Raw genomic sequence first — 20,634 nt, 5'->3', positions numbered from 1 at the left:
TATTCTTTCTCTCCCTTTTTATCACAAAATCAATATAACATCGATATCGTGTTCGTGCTATTCTCCGACATGCACTCTAACAATCACCGCTGATAGACGGCCTTTAGTACAGCCCTATTTCTGATTCCGTGGCAGCAGAAATTTATAAACCAACATAGAGGAAACGCTGGTCTGTGATTGGCTGTTTAACGTTACAGGTCGTAGAGACACGCAGGAAAAACTCTTAAGTTACACAGAGATGGACTCACGTATAGGAGGAGCTGAAAAATAAATAAAAAGATTTGTAATGTGTAATGTTGTAATTTCTTTTTGTTATAATGGATTTTATAAAATTGGTATCGAAAAAAGTATCTGGTATGGGTACCGGTATCAAAGGTTTTTGACGGATACCCAGCCCTACTCATTTAAAGGTGTATAAAATGTCAGTGAATGAAGTTCTTTGTTGCTCCTCTTCAGGCCCGCCAGGTGTTGTGGGTCAGAGGGGAGTTCCAGGATCCAGAGGGGACAAAGGAGATCCAGGTCAGGTGTATACAGGCAATCCAACACCTGGAGAACCTGGAAAACCAGGACACCCCGGACCCAGAGGACTGAAAGGGGAACAGGGGAGTCCAGGTACCAGAGAACACGGTTTCTACCTGTTGGTTTCCTCATCTACAGTCATTTAAATTGGTTCAGTCAGTCCTTCCAGAAAAATGCGGAGTTTTTTTGTGATTGTTTTGGGCAAAAATCCTTGATTATGCGGCACGTTTTCTTAAAAAATGCGATGGAATATGCGGGATATTTATGCAATTTTATGCGATGAAATTGCGGGAACTTGCAAAAATTGCGGTTTCCTCACGGCTTCATCGCGGGGTTTGCAGCTTTTCGATGATGTTCACGTCGCGTAATTACGTCACTTCATCAACGTTCCCATGGCAACAGGGGAAAATGGCTGCTCTTGTGTGAAGTAAACGCAACATTTTTTAAATTTCTGCTAAGATATATGTGACTTTTTTGCAACGAAAATGCGGGGATTATGAAATCATGCAAGCCCCAAAGGACTTTGGCTGATTATACATTGAATTATGCAATCGCATAATCGCGTTTTTCTGGAGGGACTGTCCAGTAAAGTTATTTTACTGTTGGATATTAAGAACATAGCCTGTAAAAATAACGGACGAAGCTTTCAGGTCTGAAAAGTGAAGCCAACGCTGAATTAGGGCTGGCCGATAGGGAGAAAATCAGATAACATGATATTCTTGACCAAATACCTCGATATCGATATTGCGGCGATATTCTAGGGTTGACAATTGGTGCTTTAACAAAATATCTTCACACTTAGATTTTAGATAAATAATCATCAGTAATGTGGACATAATGTCTAAGTGGGGAAAAGGCAAATAATAGAACAGCTAGAACAGTCTGGTAAGTTCAGAAAATGACATCACTTCACTGTAATGCAGCCTTTAAAACCAGGAAAAGGCAAAACTTATGTCATATCACGATATTACAATATCCAAAATCTAAGACGATATCTAGTCTCATATCAAGATATCGATATAATATCGATATATTGCCCAGCCCTACGCAGAACCTCCTTAAAGCTGCATTCTCTGTAACTTCCAGCAGGGGGCGACTCCACTGGCTCCAAAGAGAAGTCTGTTTCTATAGAAGTCTTTTCATAATGAGTTGATGGTCTCAATCGCTGGTTTCAAGTCTTCTTCAACACAGCATGATGATCATTTAGTAAATGATGCTCCCATTTATTTTAAAACAGATGATAAAGCAGCAGAAGCTATAAGACCTGTCAACCAGGACAGAGGCTTAGCAATGCTAACCATGCTAAAACTGTGTTCATTAAAGGTCCTATGACATGCTTGGATGCTTTTATATAGGCCTTAGTGGTCCCCTAATACTGTATCTGAAGTCTCTTTTATATAGACCTTAGTGGTCCCCTAATACTGTATCTGAAGTCTCTTTATATAGGCCTTAGTGGTCCTCTAATACTGTATCTGAAGTCTCTTTATATAGACCTTAGTGGTCCCCTAATACTGTATCTGAAGTCTCTTTATAGACCTTAGTGGTCCCCTAATACTGTATCTGAAGTCTCTTTATATAGGCCTTAGTGGTCCTCTAATACTGTATCTGAAGTCTCTTTTATATAGACCTTAGTGGTCCTCTAATACTGTATCTGAAGTCTCTTTATATAGACCTTAGTGGTCCCCTAATACTGTATCTGAAGTCTCTTTTATATAGACCTTAGTGGTCCCTAATACTGTATCTGAAGTCTCTTTATATAGGCCTTAGTGGTCCCCTAATACTGTATCTGAAGACTTTTCCCCAAAATTCAGCCTTGGTGCAGAATTCCAGCCGCTAGAGCCAGTCCCACAATGAGCTTTCCTTAGGATGTGCCATTTCTGTGTCTGTAGCTTTAAATGCTATTGAGGAGGAGAGAGGGGGGGGGCAAGGTGGAGGGTGGGGGTGTGGCCTTCACCAACTGCCACTTTGCTTGTTTTCAAGCCATGATGTCTCTCTTTCTCATGGGTGGGCCAAATTCTCTGGGTGGTCAAAGCAGAGAAAGGGGAGGTAACCTTTCCCCTTTTGACATCATAAAGGGAAGATTCCAGATCGGCCCATCTGAGCTTTCATTTTCTCAAAGTCAGAGCAGGATACCCAGGGCTCGGTTTACACCTATCACCATTTCTAGCCACTGGGGGACCATAGGCAGGCTGGGGGAACTCATATTAATGTTAAAAAACCTCATAAAGTGACATTTTCATGCCATGGGACCTTTAAAATAGGCCTCTACTCCTCGCCTAAAAACATCTTTAGCAGTAGCTGGTAACTTAAAGCAAAGTCTGCAGACTTTCTGTTCTGCCGTACATGCAGATGAATCGCACCAGTACCTGATTTTCCGTTTGCCCACCAATAAATCTCTGCTGGATGACTCGCTTCAGAAGGGTTGAAAATCAGCAACTTTCCCTCTTGAGCGTAAAGCTTAGCGCAGCAGCGCCACTGCAACCATAGAAAACTGGTTCAGCTGCATCATTCTCCCCAGCTCAGCCCTCTCGTCATGAATCGTTTCGTCTGGTTTCAAAATACCAAGATGGCGACGACCTAATTGCCAAACACAAACCAAAGGGTGACGTCACTGCTGCTACAGCCACAGTTTTTAAGATAGACTTTATTAATCCCACACTGGGGAAATTCCTGTGCTACAGCAGCTCAAAAGAAAAAAATGTACACACATCAGAATAACACAAATACACATTAAGTAGACATAGGAGAAAAAATATACATAAAGTATAAGAAATAGAAAAAAATAGAATTAGTTATAATAATAATAATAGTAATAAAACCAACATATTTACACAATAAACACCCTTATATAAACAGACATTATATAAACCCAGATATACAGATGAATAGAAATGACATATTGCACAGTTGGAGGGAACAAAGAGTGATAAATACACAGTATCTCACAAAAGTGAGTACACCCCTCACATTTTAGTAAATATTTCATCGTTTACCTTTGGAATTAAAATAGCCCCACATCATCACATCCCCTTCAACATACTTAGAGATTAACATGGTTTTATTTCAGTTAGCCTAATAGCTGGTTGGATTTGCATTGAGAGATGATCTTATGGAAAGTACCCCATGTTAATCTCTAGGTATGGTGAAGGGTATGTGATGATGTGGGGGTATGGTGAAGGGTATGTGATGATGTGGGGTATCGTGAAGGGTATGTGATGATGTGGGGGTATGGTGAAGGGTATGTGATGATGTGGGGGTATGGTGAAGGGTATGTGATGATGTGGGGTATGGTGAAGGGTATGTGATGATGTGGGGGCCAAGGGAACTTTACGGTGTACTCACTTTAGTTGCCAGCGGTTTAGACATTAATGGCTGTGTGTTGAGTTATTTTGAGGGGACAGCACATTTACACTGTTATACAAGCTGTACACTTACTACTTTACATTGTAGCAAAGTGTAATTTCTTCAGTGTTGTCCCATTAAAAGATATAATGAAATATTTACTAAAATGTGAGGGGTGTACTCACTTTTGTGAGATACTGTATAAATATGCATAGTGCAGAATATTGTCCAGTGATGGCTCATATTGCAGAAACAGCTATATGAGTACAGTCCATGATTAAGAATCAATACATATCATTTCATTTTGTCCTCCTGCTGACTTTCTGTTTTTCTCTTCAGGTACTTACTGTCTTCCTGGCGCCCCAGGAGTGTCTGGAGATCCAGGTGAACCGGGACCCCCGGGGGCCCGGGGCTTCAAAGGGTTAAAAGGTCAGAGTCTGGACATGATTCATTGACATCTAGATTGGTTGATTGATTGTTTATAGGTTGTTGGTTTCAGTTTGACAAACAGATGCAGAAACAGTTGCCCCAGGATGGTTCCCAGTAGCCTGGCTCCGCCCTCCTACGTACTTCCGCTCAATTTTCATTTCTCTTCAGTACTCCGTCTGGGTTCGCTGTATATTCTATGGTTTTCTCTGGTCAAATATTTGGCGGTCCAATCAGCGAACAGAGGGAGCTGAGAACGATGACGTTGAGGACGTGCGCTAGAAAGATGCGAGCGAAGCCATTTGGTCTGTTGTGGCAACGCTGCAGAATATCCAGAAGTTAAAGCCCGAGCAAGAACAATCTTTGCTGAGTTGTGTTGGTGGCCATGATGTTGTGCCCTCCTCCCCACGGGGTTCGGGAACAGTTTGATTTTCCAGCTCGCTCCGTTAGTGGTGAAGGAGTTGGCTAAGGCTAACGCTAGCAATGCTAATGCTAAATATAAGACGATAGTTGTCTGTCTCCCTCCTCTTGTTGCAAATGTGCATGACATACGTCACGACCAAATGTTAGCGATTGGTTACAGCAGATCCAGAGTGGCTCTGGGCAGATCCAATAGTTTTAAACTTCCACAGAGGACCCGCCTTCAAGGAAGTTAACACTTGTCAATGGAGAGTGGCCAGACTCTGTACAAATGATATGTACCAGAGTCTGGTAGGACCAGGCTAGTGTACTAGAGTCTGGTAGGACCAGGCTAATGTACTAGAGTCTGGTAGGACCAGGCTAATGGACCAGAGTCTGGTAGGACCAGGCTAATGTACTAGAGTCTGGTAGGACCAGGCTAATGGACCAGAGTCTGGTAGGACCAGGCTAGGATCCCTGAGGAACTCCACATAATATTGACGTCACATTTCTATCCCTATTTTGAAATCTATCTCTGTATTTCAGGCAGTTCTGGCGGCTGCGCTTGTGGCCCCACAGTTGAACTGAAGGGGGCCCCCGGGCCTGTGGGTTACCCGGGTTCTCCGGGGTTTTCTGGAGTCCCTGGGGCCCCAGGGCAGAGAGGAGACGCAGGTTTAATTGGAGACACAGGAGTGCGGGGACAACAGGTGAGTCGGGGTCAGGGGTCAGCAGCCATATGAACTGTTGGTGGTTGATTTGTTTGTTTATTTGATTGATTGATAAGGGCTGGGTATCACTTCTGATTTCCTGAATTGTTTTTTATTCAGATTCACAAGGTCCGATTGGATTTAATTTATTATTGATTTGATTAGGCATATTTCAGTTAAAATACCAGTTTATCTTGAATATGACAGATATTCTCAGAGAAGCAATGTTGTAAAGTGTACAAGGAACCCTCTAACCTGCTGCATTATTTAAAAAAGTGATGTTGTCTTTAAGAATTTACCCCAAAGCAGTTACAAAGAGACAGAAAAAGTGCTTTCCTTAATTCAGAGCTGGTATACCCTAACCCATTCATCTATTGAAACGGCCATGGCCAAAATGCCTGTACGTTTTTCTATCCTGCTTCCATTTCAAATTTGCGGGAACCAATCACAAACTGGCTTATCCACCTGGCGCGCTATTGGCGGGTTTAACACGATGACGATAGCGAAGCGACCAAGCAGCTTCTTGTTTACATTCAACATAGCGGCCACCGTTCTGATTGGTTGAAGGACTATCCAATTGCCTACAGAGTCATTTCAACTATGCCCGTTGATCACACCTCTTGTGCAGTAGAAAATACAGAGCAGACTCCCCAGACTAATGTTCAATCTTAAAAGATTGAGCTTGGTCTGGTGATAGCCAGACTAAGTTTATCTTGACTATGACAGATATTCTCAGAGAAGCAATGCTGTAAATTGTACAAGGAATCCTCTAACCTGCTGCATTATTTAAAAAAAGTGATGTTGTCTTTAAGAATTTTACCCCAAATCAGTTACAAAGAGACAGAAAAAGTGCTTTCTTTAATGCAGAGATGGTATACCCTAACCCAGCGGTGTCAAACTCAATATCACTAAGGGCCACACTGGAAAAAGAGAATCACATCAAGGGCCAGACATGTAGAGTTTATTGACATGCTTTTATTTCATCGAAAAAGTCAAATATCTTTGACTCAGTTATTGCATGTCTCATATAGTCTTCTCACTTACAGTTTGGTCGACATAAAGCCCTGAAAAAGTCAGCAAAAAAGGTCCAAAGCCATCCTAGAATTTAGCAAATCAAGCAAAACAATGATTACATTTTCTAAGTAGGCTACCACACAGCTGACTCACAACAAACTCTTTCACAGCCTGAATATGCAAACTCTCTGGTTCTGGGGGAATTTCTGAACCCACCTCCAAGCCCCAGTAAGTGGCTCTAAGCCTGGGTTAACATGCTCCAGGCCCCTCATGCTCCCTCCCAAGCCCCAGTTAGGGCCTCTATGGCTGGGCTTTGACCTCCAGGGCCCTCAGCCTCACCTCCAAGCCCCAGTAAGTGGCTCTAAGCCTGGGTTAACATGCTCCACGACCCTCATACTCGGTTGGGTTAAGGAAAAGAAGAACGGGGAAAGCAAACGTTGCACGTGGGAAACGATCGCCAGTCTCCGGGGTGAAAGTTCTGTGTTTTGGTTTTTCCCTCTGACACACATTCTTCCTCTTACGGTTGCTATTGGGCAAGTGTGCGGAGTCAAATGTTTAGCTCCACCCACGTTGAGCCACTCCTCGATCTGTGTACTGCAGTCAGGGCTTACTCCTCAGAGTCGGCACATTTGCCAAATTCTGCTCTGAGTGTCGCGTAATTGCAAGTTCAAAAACAGTTTCCCATGTTTTTGGGTTGGCGCACAACTAGGTGGGCCAAAATGTATTGTGAACCTAAATTGATATGTGGGCCGGATTTGGCCCGCGGGCCTTAAGTTTGACACATGTGCCCTAACCCACACATCTGTGGAAACGTCCACGGCCAAAATGTCTACTAACGTTGGAGCGTTATTTAGCATAACATAGATTCCTTAGATAGTTTAGTTTAGGGCTGAACAATATATCAGTTTTTTATCGCCATCGCAATATCAACTAGCGCAATATACATATCGCAAAAGGCTGCAACATATCGCGATAGACATAGAGGAGTTTTTTTGTGAAAATATCAGTAAAAAAATTGCTAATTAAAATGTAACTCATTCTTTTTTAAGTAGTGCCTTTTATGTTCAATTCAATCTTCAATTTGTTCAATAAAAGAATGTTAGAAATGATTTCCTTTCATTTGTTTTAAATTCAACAAGCAATATAAAGAGAATTAAAAAGTCAGACTGGTGGGAACGGCAAGGATTACGTGTATAGAGCAACGACTTATACATTGTCCCATACTAGCAACCTAAAATCTGCTTTATATTTTTAACTGCTTTTTATTGTTTAATTTCTTATACTGCACTGTAACTTCTATTGTAATTTTTTTAATCGTTTTTAACTGCTCTTGTTTTATGTGTTATGTAAATCACTTTGAATTAGAGCCCGACCGATATTATCGGCCGATATTAGGCATTTTCCGAACTATTGGTATCGGCATTTATAATGGCCGATAATTTTATTTATTTATTTATTTTTAAATATTAATTTATCAGAATCATTTATAATGACAAATAAATGATTCTGATAAGTGAATATTTAAAAAATAAATAAAAATGGACACAACTATGTTCTGAGTGTTGGTGTTGCATAGTTTGTCCACCAGAGGGCGCTCTACAACATCTTAAGTTTGTATTTTTATACATTTTATTTATCAGAACTTTAATATATTTTGATGTTCTGTTGAGACAATAAAACAAACAAGTTTATTTTTAAACTGCATTATCATATTATTTTAGTGAGGACTCAATAACAACAAATAACTAATGTTAGGGAAATCTGTTTATGTTTTGTTACGCATTTCTGGATTTTTTTATGGATTTATCCGCCGATATATCGGAATATCGGACTTTTAAATCACCAAATATTTGTATCGATATCGGCCTTAAAAATCCTTCATTGGTCAGGTTCTAATTCAAATTGCCCTGTTGCTGAAATGTGCTACACAAATAAAGCTGTCTTGCCTTGTTGTATTTTAGAAGAATACTAAAAGCAACAGAAAGTCAGAACTGAGAACACTTTACTAGCTGTTTATATATCGCAAGTAATATCCTTATCATGATATTCAACAACGTTATCGCATATGGAATATTTTCCTCATATCGTGCAGCCCTAGTCTAGTTTCATATGATACTAATATATTTACTCTAACTTAAAAACAAAGCCTCTTAAAAGACCCATCTCTGGATTTTATCAGTCGATATCGGATCATCCGTTTCTTTGTTTTGTTTGCAGGGTCTGGGTGGATTTCCAGGTATCCAGGGGTTTAAAGGTCAGAAGGGATATTTCACCGTGGTGGATGTTAAAGGTGAGTTTGACCATTAAATACTTACCTTACTCACCTGTCTCATCTCTCCTGAACTCCATGAGGAAATGGAAATGAATGTGACTTCAGCCATGATGTAATGTCAGTTTATCAATGGTTCTGTTTGGACTTTTGTCTCCAGGTGAGAAAGGAAACAGGGGCCGACAAGGCCCTGCAGGCGGACAAGGATTCTCAGGGAGAAGAGGACTCGACGGGCCCCCAGGAGCCCCTGGAAACCCTGGCCCCGAGGTAGGGCTTCACAATTAATCGCAATTTTATCGAAATCGCAATATTGACTAGTGCAATATCCAAATCGCAGGGGGGCGCAATATTTGTTAAAGGCAAAATATGTGTCAAACCGTTCTTAAATGAAGTATTGTGGTGCTGCGGAGACGTCCCGGCCTACAAATCCTATCTACAGACTACAGAAAACATCTTTGTTTGGTACAGATCCTCGCAAAAAAATCACACTTCAATCATTTTTTTCAATGAAAATGAGAATAATTATACTATTCCAAAGGCCAAGGGAACTTTATCAGGATGCATAGTATCCTGGATCCATGAAATAACTGGCCTTTAAAAATAAAAACCTGCCTGCCTCTATGGGAATTTAACATAGGGGTGTACTCACTTTAGTTGCCAGCGGTTTAGACATTAATGGCTGTGTGTTGAGTTATTTTGAGGGGACAGCACATTTACGCTGTTATACAAGCTGTACACTTACTACTTTACATTGTAGCAAAGTGTAATTTCTTCAGTGTTGTCCCATTAAAAGATATAATGAAATATTTACTAAAATGTGAGGGGTGTACTCACTTTTGTGAGATACTGTATAAATATGCATAGTGCAGAATATTGTCCAGTGATGGCTCGATGGGCCCCCAGGGGCCCCTGGAAACCCTGGCCCCGAGGTAGGGCTTCACAATTAATCGCAATTTTATCGAAATCGCAATATTGACTTGTGCAATATCCAAATCGCAGGGGAGCGCAATATTTGTTAAAGGCAAAATATGTGTCAAACCGTTCTTAAATGAAGTATTTAAACAAATATACTTGTTTTGGTGGAACATTTGCACCCCGCAAAAGAAAACGCCATATACAATATTAAATGAAGTTAACTGGTGACACAATACAGTAACGTGAGCTATTTAAATTAGATGATACATGGTTAAACCTCATTGGCTCTTACCAGTGTATCTCCGTGTGTACTTCGTCCACAACAATCCCACCAATCAGTCCCAAATAGTGTTCATTTTGTCACCTATTTTTAATTTAGTCTTAGTCTTGTGCCAAATGTCCTTGTTAGTTATTCACATATCTTTTTTTGTTAGTCAAGTTTTAATCGGCCAAAAGTCTCGTCATTTTAGTCTAGTTTTAGTCAAAAGAAAACTCAATATATCTTATATAATGGTGTAATGGCTCTAAAATATAACCTGCATAATGAATGTGCCACAACACCATAGCTAACTGGTTGATTTACTGCGTAGATGCCTAAAATCATTATTAGCTTATGAGACGTTAATTTAAGTGAACTTACTGAATGTGTGGGTTGTCCATTAAGGTTGGTGGTGTTTTTCAACGATATTTTTTGTCCACAGTGCTTCCTGTCAGTTATAATGACACATTCTGACTTTTTGTCAATATCATTGTACGTAATATGCGACCAAATATCGAGCCTCTTCCTTCTACCTAGCGTGTCGTTGGCGCTCGGCGCTCGGCGCTCGGTGCTCGGCGCTCTGGCAGAAATGTCTGGTGTTCGCTACTGTCTATGGTTGTTGTGTTTTTGCTCCACGTAGTTTTGTGTTGCAGCCACAGGCCGGCAGCATTTGGAATATTTTGAAGGCATAACAGCTGAATATTCTATCTCATGATGAAAAAGTAGAGACGATTGTAGACGAAAATGAAGAGAGATTTTTTTCTTAGTTTTTATTTTTTTGCAAAAAAACATTTTAGTCTCGTCTTTATTCGTCAACAATAATGCATGTTAATTTAGTCTTAGTTAGCGTTTTTGGACGTTGGTGCAGTCTCGTCATCGTCTCGTCTTAGTCATGGAAAAAAAGGTCGTTGACGAACATATTTAGTCTCGTCTCGTCTGACGAAAATTAACATTAGTCCCAAAACGTCCCAGTTAGAGAGGAAATGCCCTAAACATATTATTTGTACATATGCCTTGTTGCACCATCCAAAATTTTCTTATAAAGGTTTTCAGCATGTAGCTTGCTAGCTCAAAGTTTGTTGTTGTTTCCCGAAGACAACGGAAACGCACAGAGAGAGGAAGGAGAGGGACAATGTTGTCTTTCAATCACTCCTCTGTTTTTTTTTCAGGGTGAAAGTTTCCCCAGTTTTCCTGGAGATAGAGGCCTTCCGGGACTCTCAGGGCCGAAGGGGTTATCGGGACCTGCGGGTCTCCCGGGGCGAGGTATACTTGGAGCAGTAGGAGAGCGTGGGATCCCTGGGGACCCGGGACCTCCAGGACCCTTTGGTACCCCAGGGCCGAAGGGGGTTAGAGGTGAAGTCAAGTTCAGAAGTCAACTTTAAATTAAGATTGTGTAAAATCTGCAGAAGAACAACTCCAGCAACACGTTTTGATTACCTGTCCCAAAACTCCATGATTCTTCCCCCAACCCTTCCCACTTCTAATTTGACCCCTCCTTTTCCTGTTTGACCCCTCCTCTTCTTGCAGGTGACACTCTGCCCTGCGTACCCAGAAACCCTGGCCCCCCTGGAGAGAAAGGAGACACTGGAGATGCTGGTAAACATAATCTAGAACATCTGTCTGTCTCCTTACCTGTCTGACCCAAACGGCTAGCCTGACAAGCCAGCCCCACATCCAGATGTTGGGTCTGGGAACTCCCCATTGGCTGGGCTCAATCCGAGGGGCGGGATAAACGATTGTCTTTCAAATTCCCTCTGCACGCAATAGGATAGCGCTACAACCAACCAGAGCAACGCTAGTTGATAGATTCAACTTTAAACTCTGAACACATCTTTTTTAAGAATAACTTCAGAGCCGTTCTTTGTTCTTTTCTCAAAGAAAAGCTGAACTCCCAGTCTTCCAGAGTCGCAGCCAAAGCCGATTCCAAAGACCGCTGTTCACCAGCAGCAGCAGCCATCTTCTTTGTTTTCAAGTAGCAGGGAATTCACGTGGAACCGTCGCAACTCTGCCGTCATTATGTTAAGCCCCGCCCACCGACTCTATACACGACGTGATTGGCCTGACCAGAGTTAGTTTTTTCCAGCTCGCAAGCCAACATTTGTTGCTTGCGGTCTGAAAAGTGAAGCTAATGCTGAAGCTCCTTGAAGCTGCATTCTCTGTAACTTCCAGCAGGGGGTGACTCCACTGGCTCCAAAGAGAAGTCTGTTTCTATAGAATTCAATGAGAAAGTGACCCACTTCTCACTTGATTTATTACCTCAGTAAACATTTTCATAATGAGTTGATGGTCTCAATCGCTGGTTTCAAGTCTTCTTCAACACAGCATGATGTTTATTTAGTAAATGATGCTCCATCATCCATCTATCATCGTATAAAGCCCGCCCTGACAATTTGATTGGTCCGAACAGCTCTGGTTCGACGGATCAAGTCCAGACTGAACTTCCCGACCTCAAATGTTGTGGGCGGGGCTAAGTTTGGCTGGCATCCAGGCAAGCTACGTCCACTATTTTACCACTAGTTTATAGTCTGACCTCCTGTCTGTCTCTCCAGGCTTCCCGGGACTCCCAGGTCCTCCAGGTTTTCGTGGCGTACCTGGACCTGATGGAACCAAAGGAGACAAAGGACAGTCTGGACTTTTTGGACCGTCTGGAAGACAAGGTACCGGAGCACACCTGGACCACACCCATCACACCTGTCCTTTAAATTATCTTTACCAAATCTACGCCTATGATCTTTACACACTAGAGTGCGGATCGGGCCGTATTTTTCTGTCCGAGTCCAGCCCGCGTCCGACAGATCAGTAACCGAACTCCCGACAGGCATTAAGATATTTATGTCCGAGCCCGACACAGTTAAAATCTCATTTTTTTCTCATACTAATGCCACATGTACATTTGTTTATGTGGAAAGCTTTTATTAAGCAACTGTAGGAAGGCATTCAGAAATGTCAACAGATGAGGCATCAGCTCACACGGGGCAACAAGCGCACATTAACACAGGTGGCACAAGAGGCCCAATCATACAGCCATATATATATATATATATATATATATATATATATATATATATATATATAAACGGATGTTAGGGTAATATTTAAAATTTATTTTAATCACAAAAACAAAGTGAAACAGGCCCATTGGCTACCTACATAATAAGCTGTTTTAAATGTTAAATGTTCAATGCCTTATCGCGCTGATGTGACCGCGCCCGACCCGAACCTGAACATCATTTCTAAATATCTGTCGGGTCCCGTCGGGTTCGGGTCAGGTATCCATCAAGGCAGCACGGTGGCTCACAGCAAGAAGGTTCTGGGTTCGAATCCACGTGGTTCCGGGCCTTTCTGTGTGGAGTTTGCATTTTCTCCTGGTGTTTGCGTGGGTTTCCCCCAGGTGCTCCGGTTTCTTCCCACCATAAAGACTACTACTTAGCATACTAGGACTACAGTTGAAAATTAGCCGACTGGCTAACAGTGGCGCATTTACAGAAATGTTGATTAATGTGCATTGTCCTAATCAAATAAACTTACAAACATCCTCTATTACAGGGATCTTCAACAGGGGGTCCGGGACCCCTAGGGGGTCCTCAGAGTCAATGCAGGGGGGCTTCCAAATTATTGTTAATTTTATTTTCAAGTATTTTCAAAAATTAGTCTTGACATGAACATGAATCCAACATATTATTAGCAAATATAATGATAGGCTTACTAGCCTATAGGTAAGGTAGTCACTAAGGCCATCCACAGATACAGTTCATCCTAAGGATTCACTCTGCCACATGTATGTTTAACATTAAAACATGATTTATAGAATCATGCCAGCAATATTAGGCTATTTTAATAGCTTAGTATTCTATGCAAAAAAAGGTATGTATAGAGATTTAGGCCACCCTACATGTTAGTGTAGGCCCAGTTTGATATGCAACTTCATTTTATAGAGTATATGTAGTAGGGGGTCCCTGCTCTGTCTCTCTTTCAGTTAAGGGGTCCGTGGCTTAAAAAACGTCGAAGACCCCTGCTCTATTACACACATCGTCTCTTTCTCCTGCAGGACCTCCAGGTTACGTTGGAGAGACCGGAGACGAAGGACCTGAAGGCTTCAGTAACGGTGGAGATCCAGGTACAGTCACCTGTTTGTCTGTGTGTGATCTGACTCACTTTGTCATGTATGTTGACTTGCTTTATGAATCAAAAACTGTTCTTTAAACCAGTCCTGTAAGATCAGTAGTTTTAAGGCGCTGACACGCCAACCTGATTATCGGCCGTCTGACAGCCTGGCGAAGTCGGGGACTCGAGTCTGTTCGGTGTGTTCCATGCCATCGTCAGTCGGAGGAGCCGTTGGCCTTCATTTTGGCTGATTTGACTTGTTGAATCGGCCAGTGGGCAGTCGGACTCAATGACCAATCTGATTGGTGGAGTGCTAGCCCTTGACTAGCGAATCAGTGCACTTATGTTAAAACACTTACCGGAAATGACAAGCGGGACAAATGTGACGAACGCCTCTTAAAATCTGAAGGAAATCGTTTAAACTGACCTTTGTCGATCAAAAAAACAGACAGATTCAGCAGCTGCATGGCCTATTTCTCGCTTAAAATGTTTTCAGAAACATGTTTCGGTGATATATTTTCGTTAAATACGAGATTGTATTCCGAACGAGCCGCCATCATGGTTGGCTTTGAAATTCGGGAGAAGCCAGACCCACGTTACGTGTTCGTCATTTCCGGTTTTAATTTTTTGGGCGACAATACAGATTAGCGCTGCCTGCTGTTATGGAGACGAATTACATCTCGTGCACGCGCAGAACGTACGCTCAAGTCGGCGTCCCTTCGGTGTGTTCTGAGGCACTTTTTGGACCGACGGGAGTCGAATGATCAGTCCGACGGTCGGCCGTCGGGTTGGTGTGTCAGAGTGCCTTTGCACATTATTCAAAAGTACATTTCAGCTTGTTTCTCTGAACCACTTTGAACGTGAAAATGTGTATTCAAGTGTTTTTCTAACCTGTGTTGTTCAGTCCAGATTAATCATTTGTTTTCCTGTTGGTGAGACTTGTTTGGGCAGATTTGAACATAACAATCGTACTTTAATGGAAACAACACCACCGAGATCCTTTAGGGAACAACGCATTCTCATGAATGGGTTCGTATGATGTCGTATGAAAACTTACTCGCAACAATTCTTATGATATCCTACAAAATTACAGAGACCGCCTGTCACATGCCATCTTTACAGTTAAATTTAGCTGAGAAAAAGTGACTGTGAGCCGGGTACAGAGCACCGTGAGGTGACGGTCCTTTCAGAGGCCGTTACAGTTGAGTGTAGCCGACACAAAGTGACTTCCTGCTTCGACGTAGAAATCAATCTAAAAATCTAAAAAAAATATTGGAGTTTGAACATGACATGAACACCTGTTTCCTGGGTGATAGTCTTGTGATTTCTCCTTAACTTCTTCAGGACATTAACACCTGTTTCCTGGGTGAAAGTTTTGTGTTTTCTCCTTAACTTCTTCAGGACATGAACACCTGTTTCCTGGGTGAAAGTCTTGTGTTTTCTCCTTAACTTCTTCAGGACATTAACACCTGTTTCCTGGTGAAAGTCTTGTGTTTTCTCCTTAACTTCTTCAGGACATGAACACCTGTTTCCTGGGTGAAAGTCTTGTGTTTTCTCCTTAACTTCTTCAGGACATGAACACCTGTTTCCTGGGTGAAAGTCTTGTGTTTTCTCCTTAACTTCTTCAGGACATGAACACCTGTTTCCTGGTGAAAGTTTTGTGTTTTCTCCTTAACTTCTTCAGGACATGAACACCTGTTTCCTGGGTGAAAGTCTTGTGTTTTCTCCTTAACTTCTTCAGGACATGAACACCTGTTTCCTGGGTGAAAGTCTTGTGTTTTCTCCTTAACTTCTTCAGGACATGAACACCTGTTTCCTGGTGAAAGTCTTGTGTTTTCTCCTTAACTTCTTCAGGCCATGATCACCTGTTTCCTGGGTGAAAGTCTTGTGTTTTCTCCTTAACATCTTCAGGACATGAACACCTGTTTCCTGGGTGAAAGTCTAGTGTTTTCTCCTTAACTTCTTCAGGACATGAACACCTGTTTCCTGGTGAAAGTCTTGTGTTTTCTCCTTAACTTCTTCAGGCCATGATCACCTGTTTCCTGGGTGAAAGTCTTGTGTTTTCTCCTTAACTTCTTCAGGACATGAACACATGTTTCCTGGGTGATAGTCTTGTGTTTTTTGCTTAACTTCTTCCAGCACACGAACTCCACTCCGCAGCAAGTATCTCACTATCACTATCCTAATACATATTTTAAGACGCTACAAATTATATCCAGCTACAAAATAGTCTGAAGTTAGAACCGTAGTACAGAGTTGGTTCTATGCAGATGATACACTCGTCTCGTTGGTGTAAACTGGCAGCTTTTTACGCAGCATTGCAAGTAGTTGCAAGTTTTAACAGGTCTCGGCAATAATCTTTGGTCTGGACTGGACTTTACAGATGGTGATTCAGATGGTTTGGATAAATAACAAAAAGCCAGTCAGTATCAGCTGTGTTAACGGTATGTTCTGTGTGTATACCAGGCTCTCCGGGGCTCCCCGGCTCTCCTGGACTCAGAGGCGTAGCAGGAGACTCTATTGTCGGGCCCTCAGGACCCATCGGCTTCCCGGGGAGACCGGGCTCTCAGGGACCAAAAGGAGTCCCCGGCCAACCCGGCAGCGATGGACTACCAGGTGGAGTACTCACGCTCATCAGTTCACCACCTGTTTATAGTCGAGAACAACTTTTCTGTGCTGGTTTTAGTACTAAATTAGTGCTAAATAAAGGTAGAGTTAGATTTTTGCATTAGAATAACAGCAGCCCAATGACACACAACAACATGCTTTCCATTATATTTTTGATATATTTTGAATTGTAAATTGGTGCATTAAAGTGTTTCCAAATGCAGAAAATGAATTTGTTGACGCTCATAACTTCCCTGGGGACGGACAGCCAGACCCCCCACTATGATATGCCCCTCCTCCCCCAATGGCAGATTCTGGCCCAAATATATAGGCCAACATATACAGTACAGTATACCCACTACAATACATTAGACTACACCACTGCCTGTATACATGTCCAAAGAATGCCTCTAAAACCCGAATAATACCAGAATATTACACGTCCTAATCTGAAAATAATATATTCTGAAAAAGGCCTTATTATGAATATCCAACTATGATATGCTGTTGACATGACCCGTGTCAAATTCCAAATATGACAATATTTGGAATAATAGTGGAATGTTGGTGTGCATATAAACATACTCAGTGTGTCTGTGTTTGGGACTTTCGCATAGAAAGTTATTTAAGTGTTGTACCGAACTGTAAAACCAGCAAAAGAGGTTGAAAAATTGAGTTAGTTAACTTTATTTTTCACATAACTGTGTTGTCTTCCCGTTGACCAGGAAACTTTCTGTTTTTCTGGGTCCAAATTTAAAATACAAACTTTTTTTTCAACGTTTTGGTCGTCTTTTTCAACACTTTTGTCGCGTTTCCTGATGTTTCTGAAGTTTTTCCCCAACATTTCTGTCACTTTTTTCCAATTTCTTTGTCACTATTTCCAAAGTTTTTGTTGATTTCTTCTGCGCTTTTTGACGTTTTTTTCCCCCCCCACGTTTTTGAATATTTTTCTGATATTTTTGTCACTTTTTTCAACTTTCTTTTAGCGTTTTTTTTTTTTCAAATGCTATAAAATACGCGCCAAGTCTATTGAAAAAAAAAAGTAGTGAACTGATCATTTATTTTACTTGTGAAGAGCGTTGTAGGGAACCATCCACTTTTTTTTTTTTTTTGACAATTTGGTTGAAAGAAACCCAAATTTCTGATATAGAAACTTTTTTGAAAATGGGTCAAATTAGACCCGAGGACAACAGGACAGTTAATGTTACAAAATTTTAAAGGTCTGATTAAATTAAAGATAAATCTGTTGTACAACTTCACATTAATAGCCTACATTTGAGATCAGATAAATAGAAACTAAATGTTCATTCTTTTGTGAGAACGATCTTTTACACCAACGTACGAAAACATTTCTTGCAAGTATCGAGTAACGAAGATGTTTAGGAGAAATGTATCGTAGAAAAGTATTTAATTAAGGAAATGTAGTGTAGGAATAGTATACATATTATTTAAGAAATGTAGTGGAGTAAAAGTAAAAGTTTCCAGAAATATAAATAACAAAGTAAAGTACCGATATATGAAAATTCTACTTCAAAGTATTTGTACTTTGTTACATTACAACACTGGTCAAATGTGAAATTACAGTATATATTCAGAATTGTTTCCTGTTTGTCCAGGACTCCTGGGTCTGGCTGGGGGCCCCGGACCAAAGGGCCAGAGAGGACAGGACGGGGTCCCGGGACCACCCGGCCCCCAGGGGCCCGCACCTGACTTCTGTGATGCAGGAAAACCTGGTTCCATGGGCCGTTTAGGCCCTCAGGGACCCATAGGATCCCCAGGTAAACTCTGGCTCCTGTGTGTGTGTGTGTGTGTGTGTCTGTGTGTGTGCGAGGGCTGCGGTACACTTCTTGCAGAGAATGCAGCCAACAGGGTTGTTCAATTAAAAACTGCCACTGAAAGGAGGCGTTAATGTGCTTACTGTATAGGTACCTGTCTAACGAGGGCATTACTGTATAGGTACCTGTCTAACGAGGGCATTACTGTATAGGTACCTGTCTAATGAGGGCATTACTGTATAGGTATCTGTCTAATGAGGACATTACTGTATAGGTACCTGTCTAATGAGGACATTACTATATAGGTACCTGTCTAATGAGGGCATTACTATATAGGTACCTGTCTAATGAGGGCATTACTATATAGGTATCTGTCTAATGTGTGGACGAAAATACGGTGAATCTTAAAAGTGGCGCTTCCGTCCTAAATATGCTTTTAAACGAAAGTTTGACTCGGGTACATTCACAAAAAGACCCTAGGTTGCATTTTGGCGAGAGTTACGCTTCAAATGCAGAGAATGAATTTCGCTACATGTATGTGTATGTGACAATCAAGTACCTTTACCTTCACCCTTTTACTTTCTGTGGTGTCATCATGTTTCTCTTAAGGTTGTGCGGGGGAGAAAGGTCTGGTTGGGGAGGACGGTCCTCCAGGTTTTGGCCTTCAAGGCGTTAATGGGAAACCGGGCTCTCCAGGTTTGCCAGGTTACCGTGGTCCCCAGGGCTCCTCTGGCCCCAGTGGAGACTCAGGATTGCCAGGGTTCGATGGCCAGAAAGGTGAGCTCATCCCACCTGCACACCTGTGTTTAAATGTTTCCTGACGACACAGGTTAACGGACTTACTTACCATCTATTTCAACGTACAATACGTAACTTTCAAAGGGGGGAGAAATTCAGCAGGGAGATTTTCGGCACGAACACCTTAGCGCTAACGGAGACGTAGCTAACATTATGGATGGCAGCTGGACTGTTTCCCGACGCTTCATTAAACTGCCGTTAGTGTCGTAAGCACCTGGCACTGGAGTTAAGTGCTGGCCGGACACGGATTGCTGTAATGGTAGTGGCTGGCTGCTAGCTGACTGGGGGCTAACGGTAACTAGCTAGCTATATGTCCCGGGAATGTTGTCAGCTCTCATCCCGACTTAAGTCTCTCTGCGCCGGGGGAGTGAGGCAGACAGACCGGGGAGTGCTAGCTAGCTGGCTAAATTAGCATTAGATAAGTCGTCTATCTATAGGCTAACGTTAATGTTACTAGTGAACTTATTCGTGGGTTAGCCCAGTGCTGGTAACCGTGGTCAAAACAATCATACTTTATGAGCGTGTTGAACGATGCTGTAACCTCATAATGTTATCCACCAAGCTTTAGCATTAACGTTAGCTTCTTGTTAACCAGCACATTGTTGTACCGTTAAGCTGGATCGATATTGAAGTATATCAATAAATAAGGTCTCTGCTGTATTACTGTGTTGCAACGTGGCATGTAATCAATCACAAAATGATGCTGCGTGGCAAAAACAAAAGCAGTATTACGGTTACGAGTATTTCCTTCTGTGACGTACGTAGCATCTGGGTGACCGTGTTCTGACGGACATTACGAGTAACTAGAGGGTGAAAGGTTATAAGACGCCACTGACGGGCGACTAAAGGAAACGTCCCGTGTCAAAAAAATAAAATAACAGATTTCTCTGGGTTTGAAATTTGGTGGAAACATTTGGGATAGTGTAAGAACCCAACTCATACAAATATATAACATAGGTATGGTCATTGTTTAGACATTTTAATGTAGAAATGTTACATATTGTACCTTTCAGGTCTGATGGGCCCCCGGGGCCAGGACGGAGGGCCGGGGGTCCCTGGACGGATCGGGACACTCGGAGCCCTTGGGAGAAAGGGGGAGAGAGGGTCTAACGGGCGAGATGGGAATCCAGGATGTGAGGGCCCGAAAGGAGAGAAAGGTAAACACTGAGTGATTCTCAGTGTTAATAGACAGAATGAGTCAAAGTAAAACTGTTATTTAAAGGGTAACGGCTGTATTTTTCAACCTGGACCCTATTTTCTCATGTTTCTGTGTCTAAGTGACTGATGGGAACAACAGTCTTCAAAACTGGTCCAGAACTAAGCAAGAAACAGGCTGTAATGTAATGTTACAGGACTAATGTTCAGCATCAGTCAGCGTCCACTAAAAGTTCTGTTGTTGCCGCTGACAGACTCAGATTATTATTCTCAGTGTTGTTGTTTTTTATTTGATTTGATTTATTTTGGATTTGACAGACAACATAATCCAAAGGATAGCATGTT

At 41.9% G+C, this 20,634-nt stretch overlaps 1 protein-coding gene across 2 annotated transcripts in view; it reads left to right on the top strand.

Moving 5' to 3' along the window:
- Positions 1 to 20,634, top strand: part of col4a4 (collagen, type IV, alpha 4) — a 77,953-nt gene that overhangs the window by 33,372 nt on the left and 23,947 nt on the right. For both annotated transcript variants that reach the window (XM_031307564.2, XM_031307565.2), the window contains exons 20-32: positions 457 to 612; positions 4,201 to 4,290; positions 5,233 to 5,393; positions 8,625 to 8,697; positions 8,837 to 8,943; positions 11,020 to 11,203; positions 11,378 to 11,446; positions 12,400 to 12,507; positions 13,899 to 13,967; positions 16,421 to 16,570; positions 18,178 to 18,339; positions 18,946 to 19,113; positions 20,148 to 20,291. In XM_031307564.2, the coding sequence (XP_031163424.1) occupies positions 457 to 612; positions 4,201 to 4,290; positions 5,233 to 5,393; positions 8,625 to 8,697; positions 8,837 to 8,943; positions 11,020 to 11,203; positions 11,378 to 11,446; positions 12,400 to 12,507; positions 13,899 to 13,967; positions 16,421 to 16,570; positions 18,178 to 18,339; positions 18,946 to 19,113; positions 20,148 to 20,291 (1,641 nt within the window). The remainder of the gene's footprint in view (positions 1 to 456; positions 613 to 4,200; positions 4,291 to 5,232; positions 5,394 to 8,624; positions 8,698 to 8,836; positions 8,944 to 11,019; positions 11,204 to 11,377; positions 11,447 to 12,399; positions 12,508 to 13,898; positions 13,968 to 16,420; positions 16,571 to 18,177; positions 18,340 to 18,945; positions 19,114 to 20,147; positions 20,292 to 20,634) is intronic.

Source organism: Sander lucioperca, chromosome 5 (assembly GCF_008315115.2).
Source record: "Sander lucioperca isolate FBNREF2018 chromosome 5, SLUC_FBN_1.2, whole genome shotgun sequence".
Classification (NCBI taxonomy): domain Eukaryota; kingdom Metazoa; phylum Chordata; class Actinopteri; order Perciformes; family Percidae; genus Sander; species Sander lucioperca.
The sequence above is the reverse complement of the archived record's forward strand: the minus strand, read 5'-3'. Positions and strand labels throughout refer to the sequence as shown.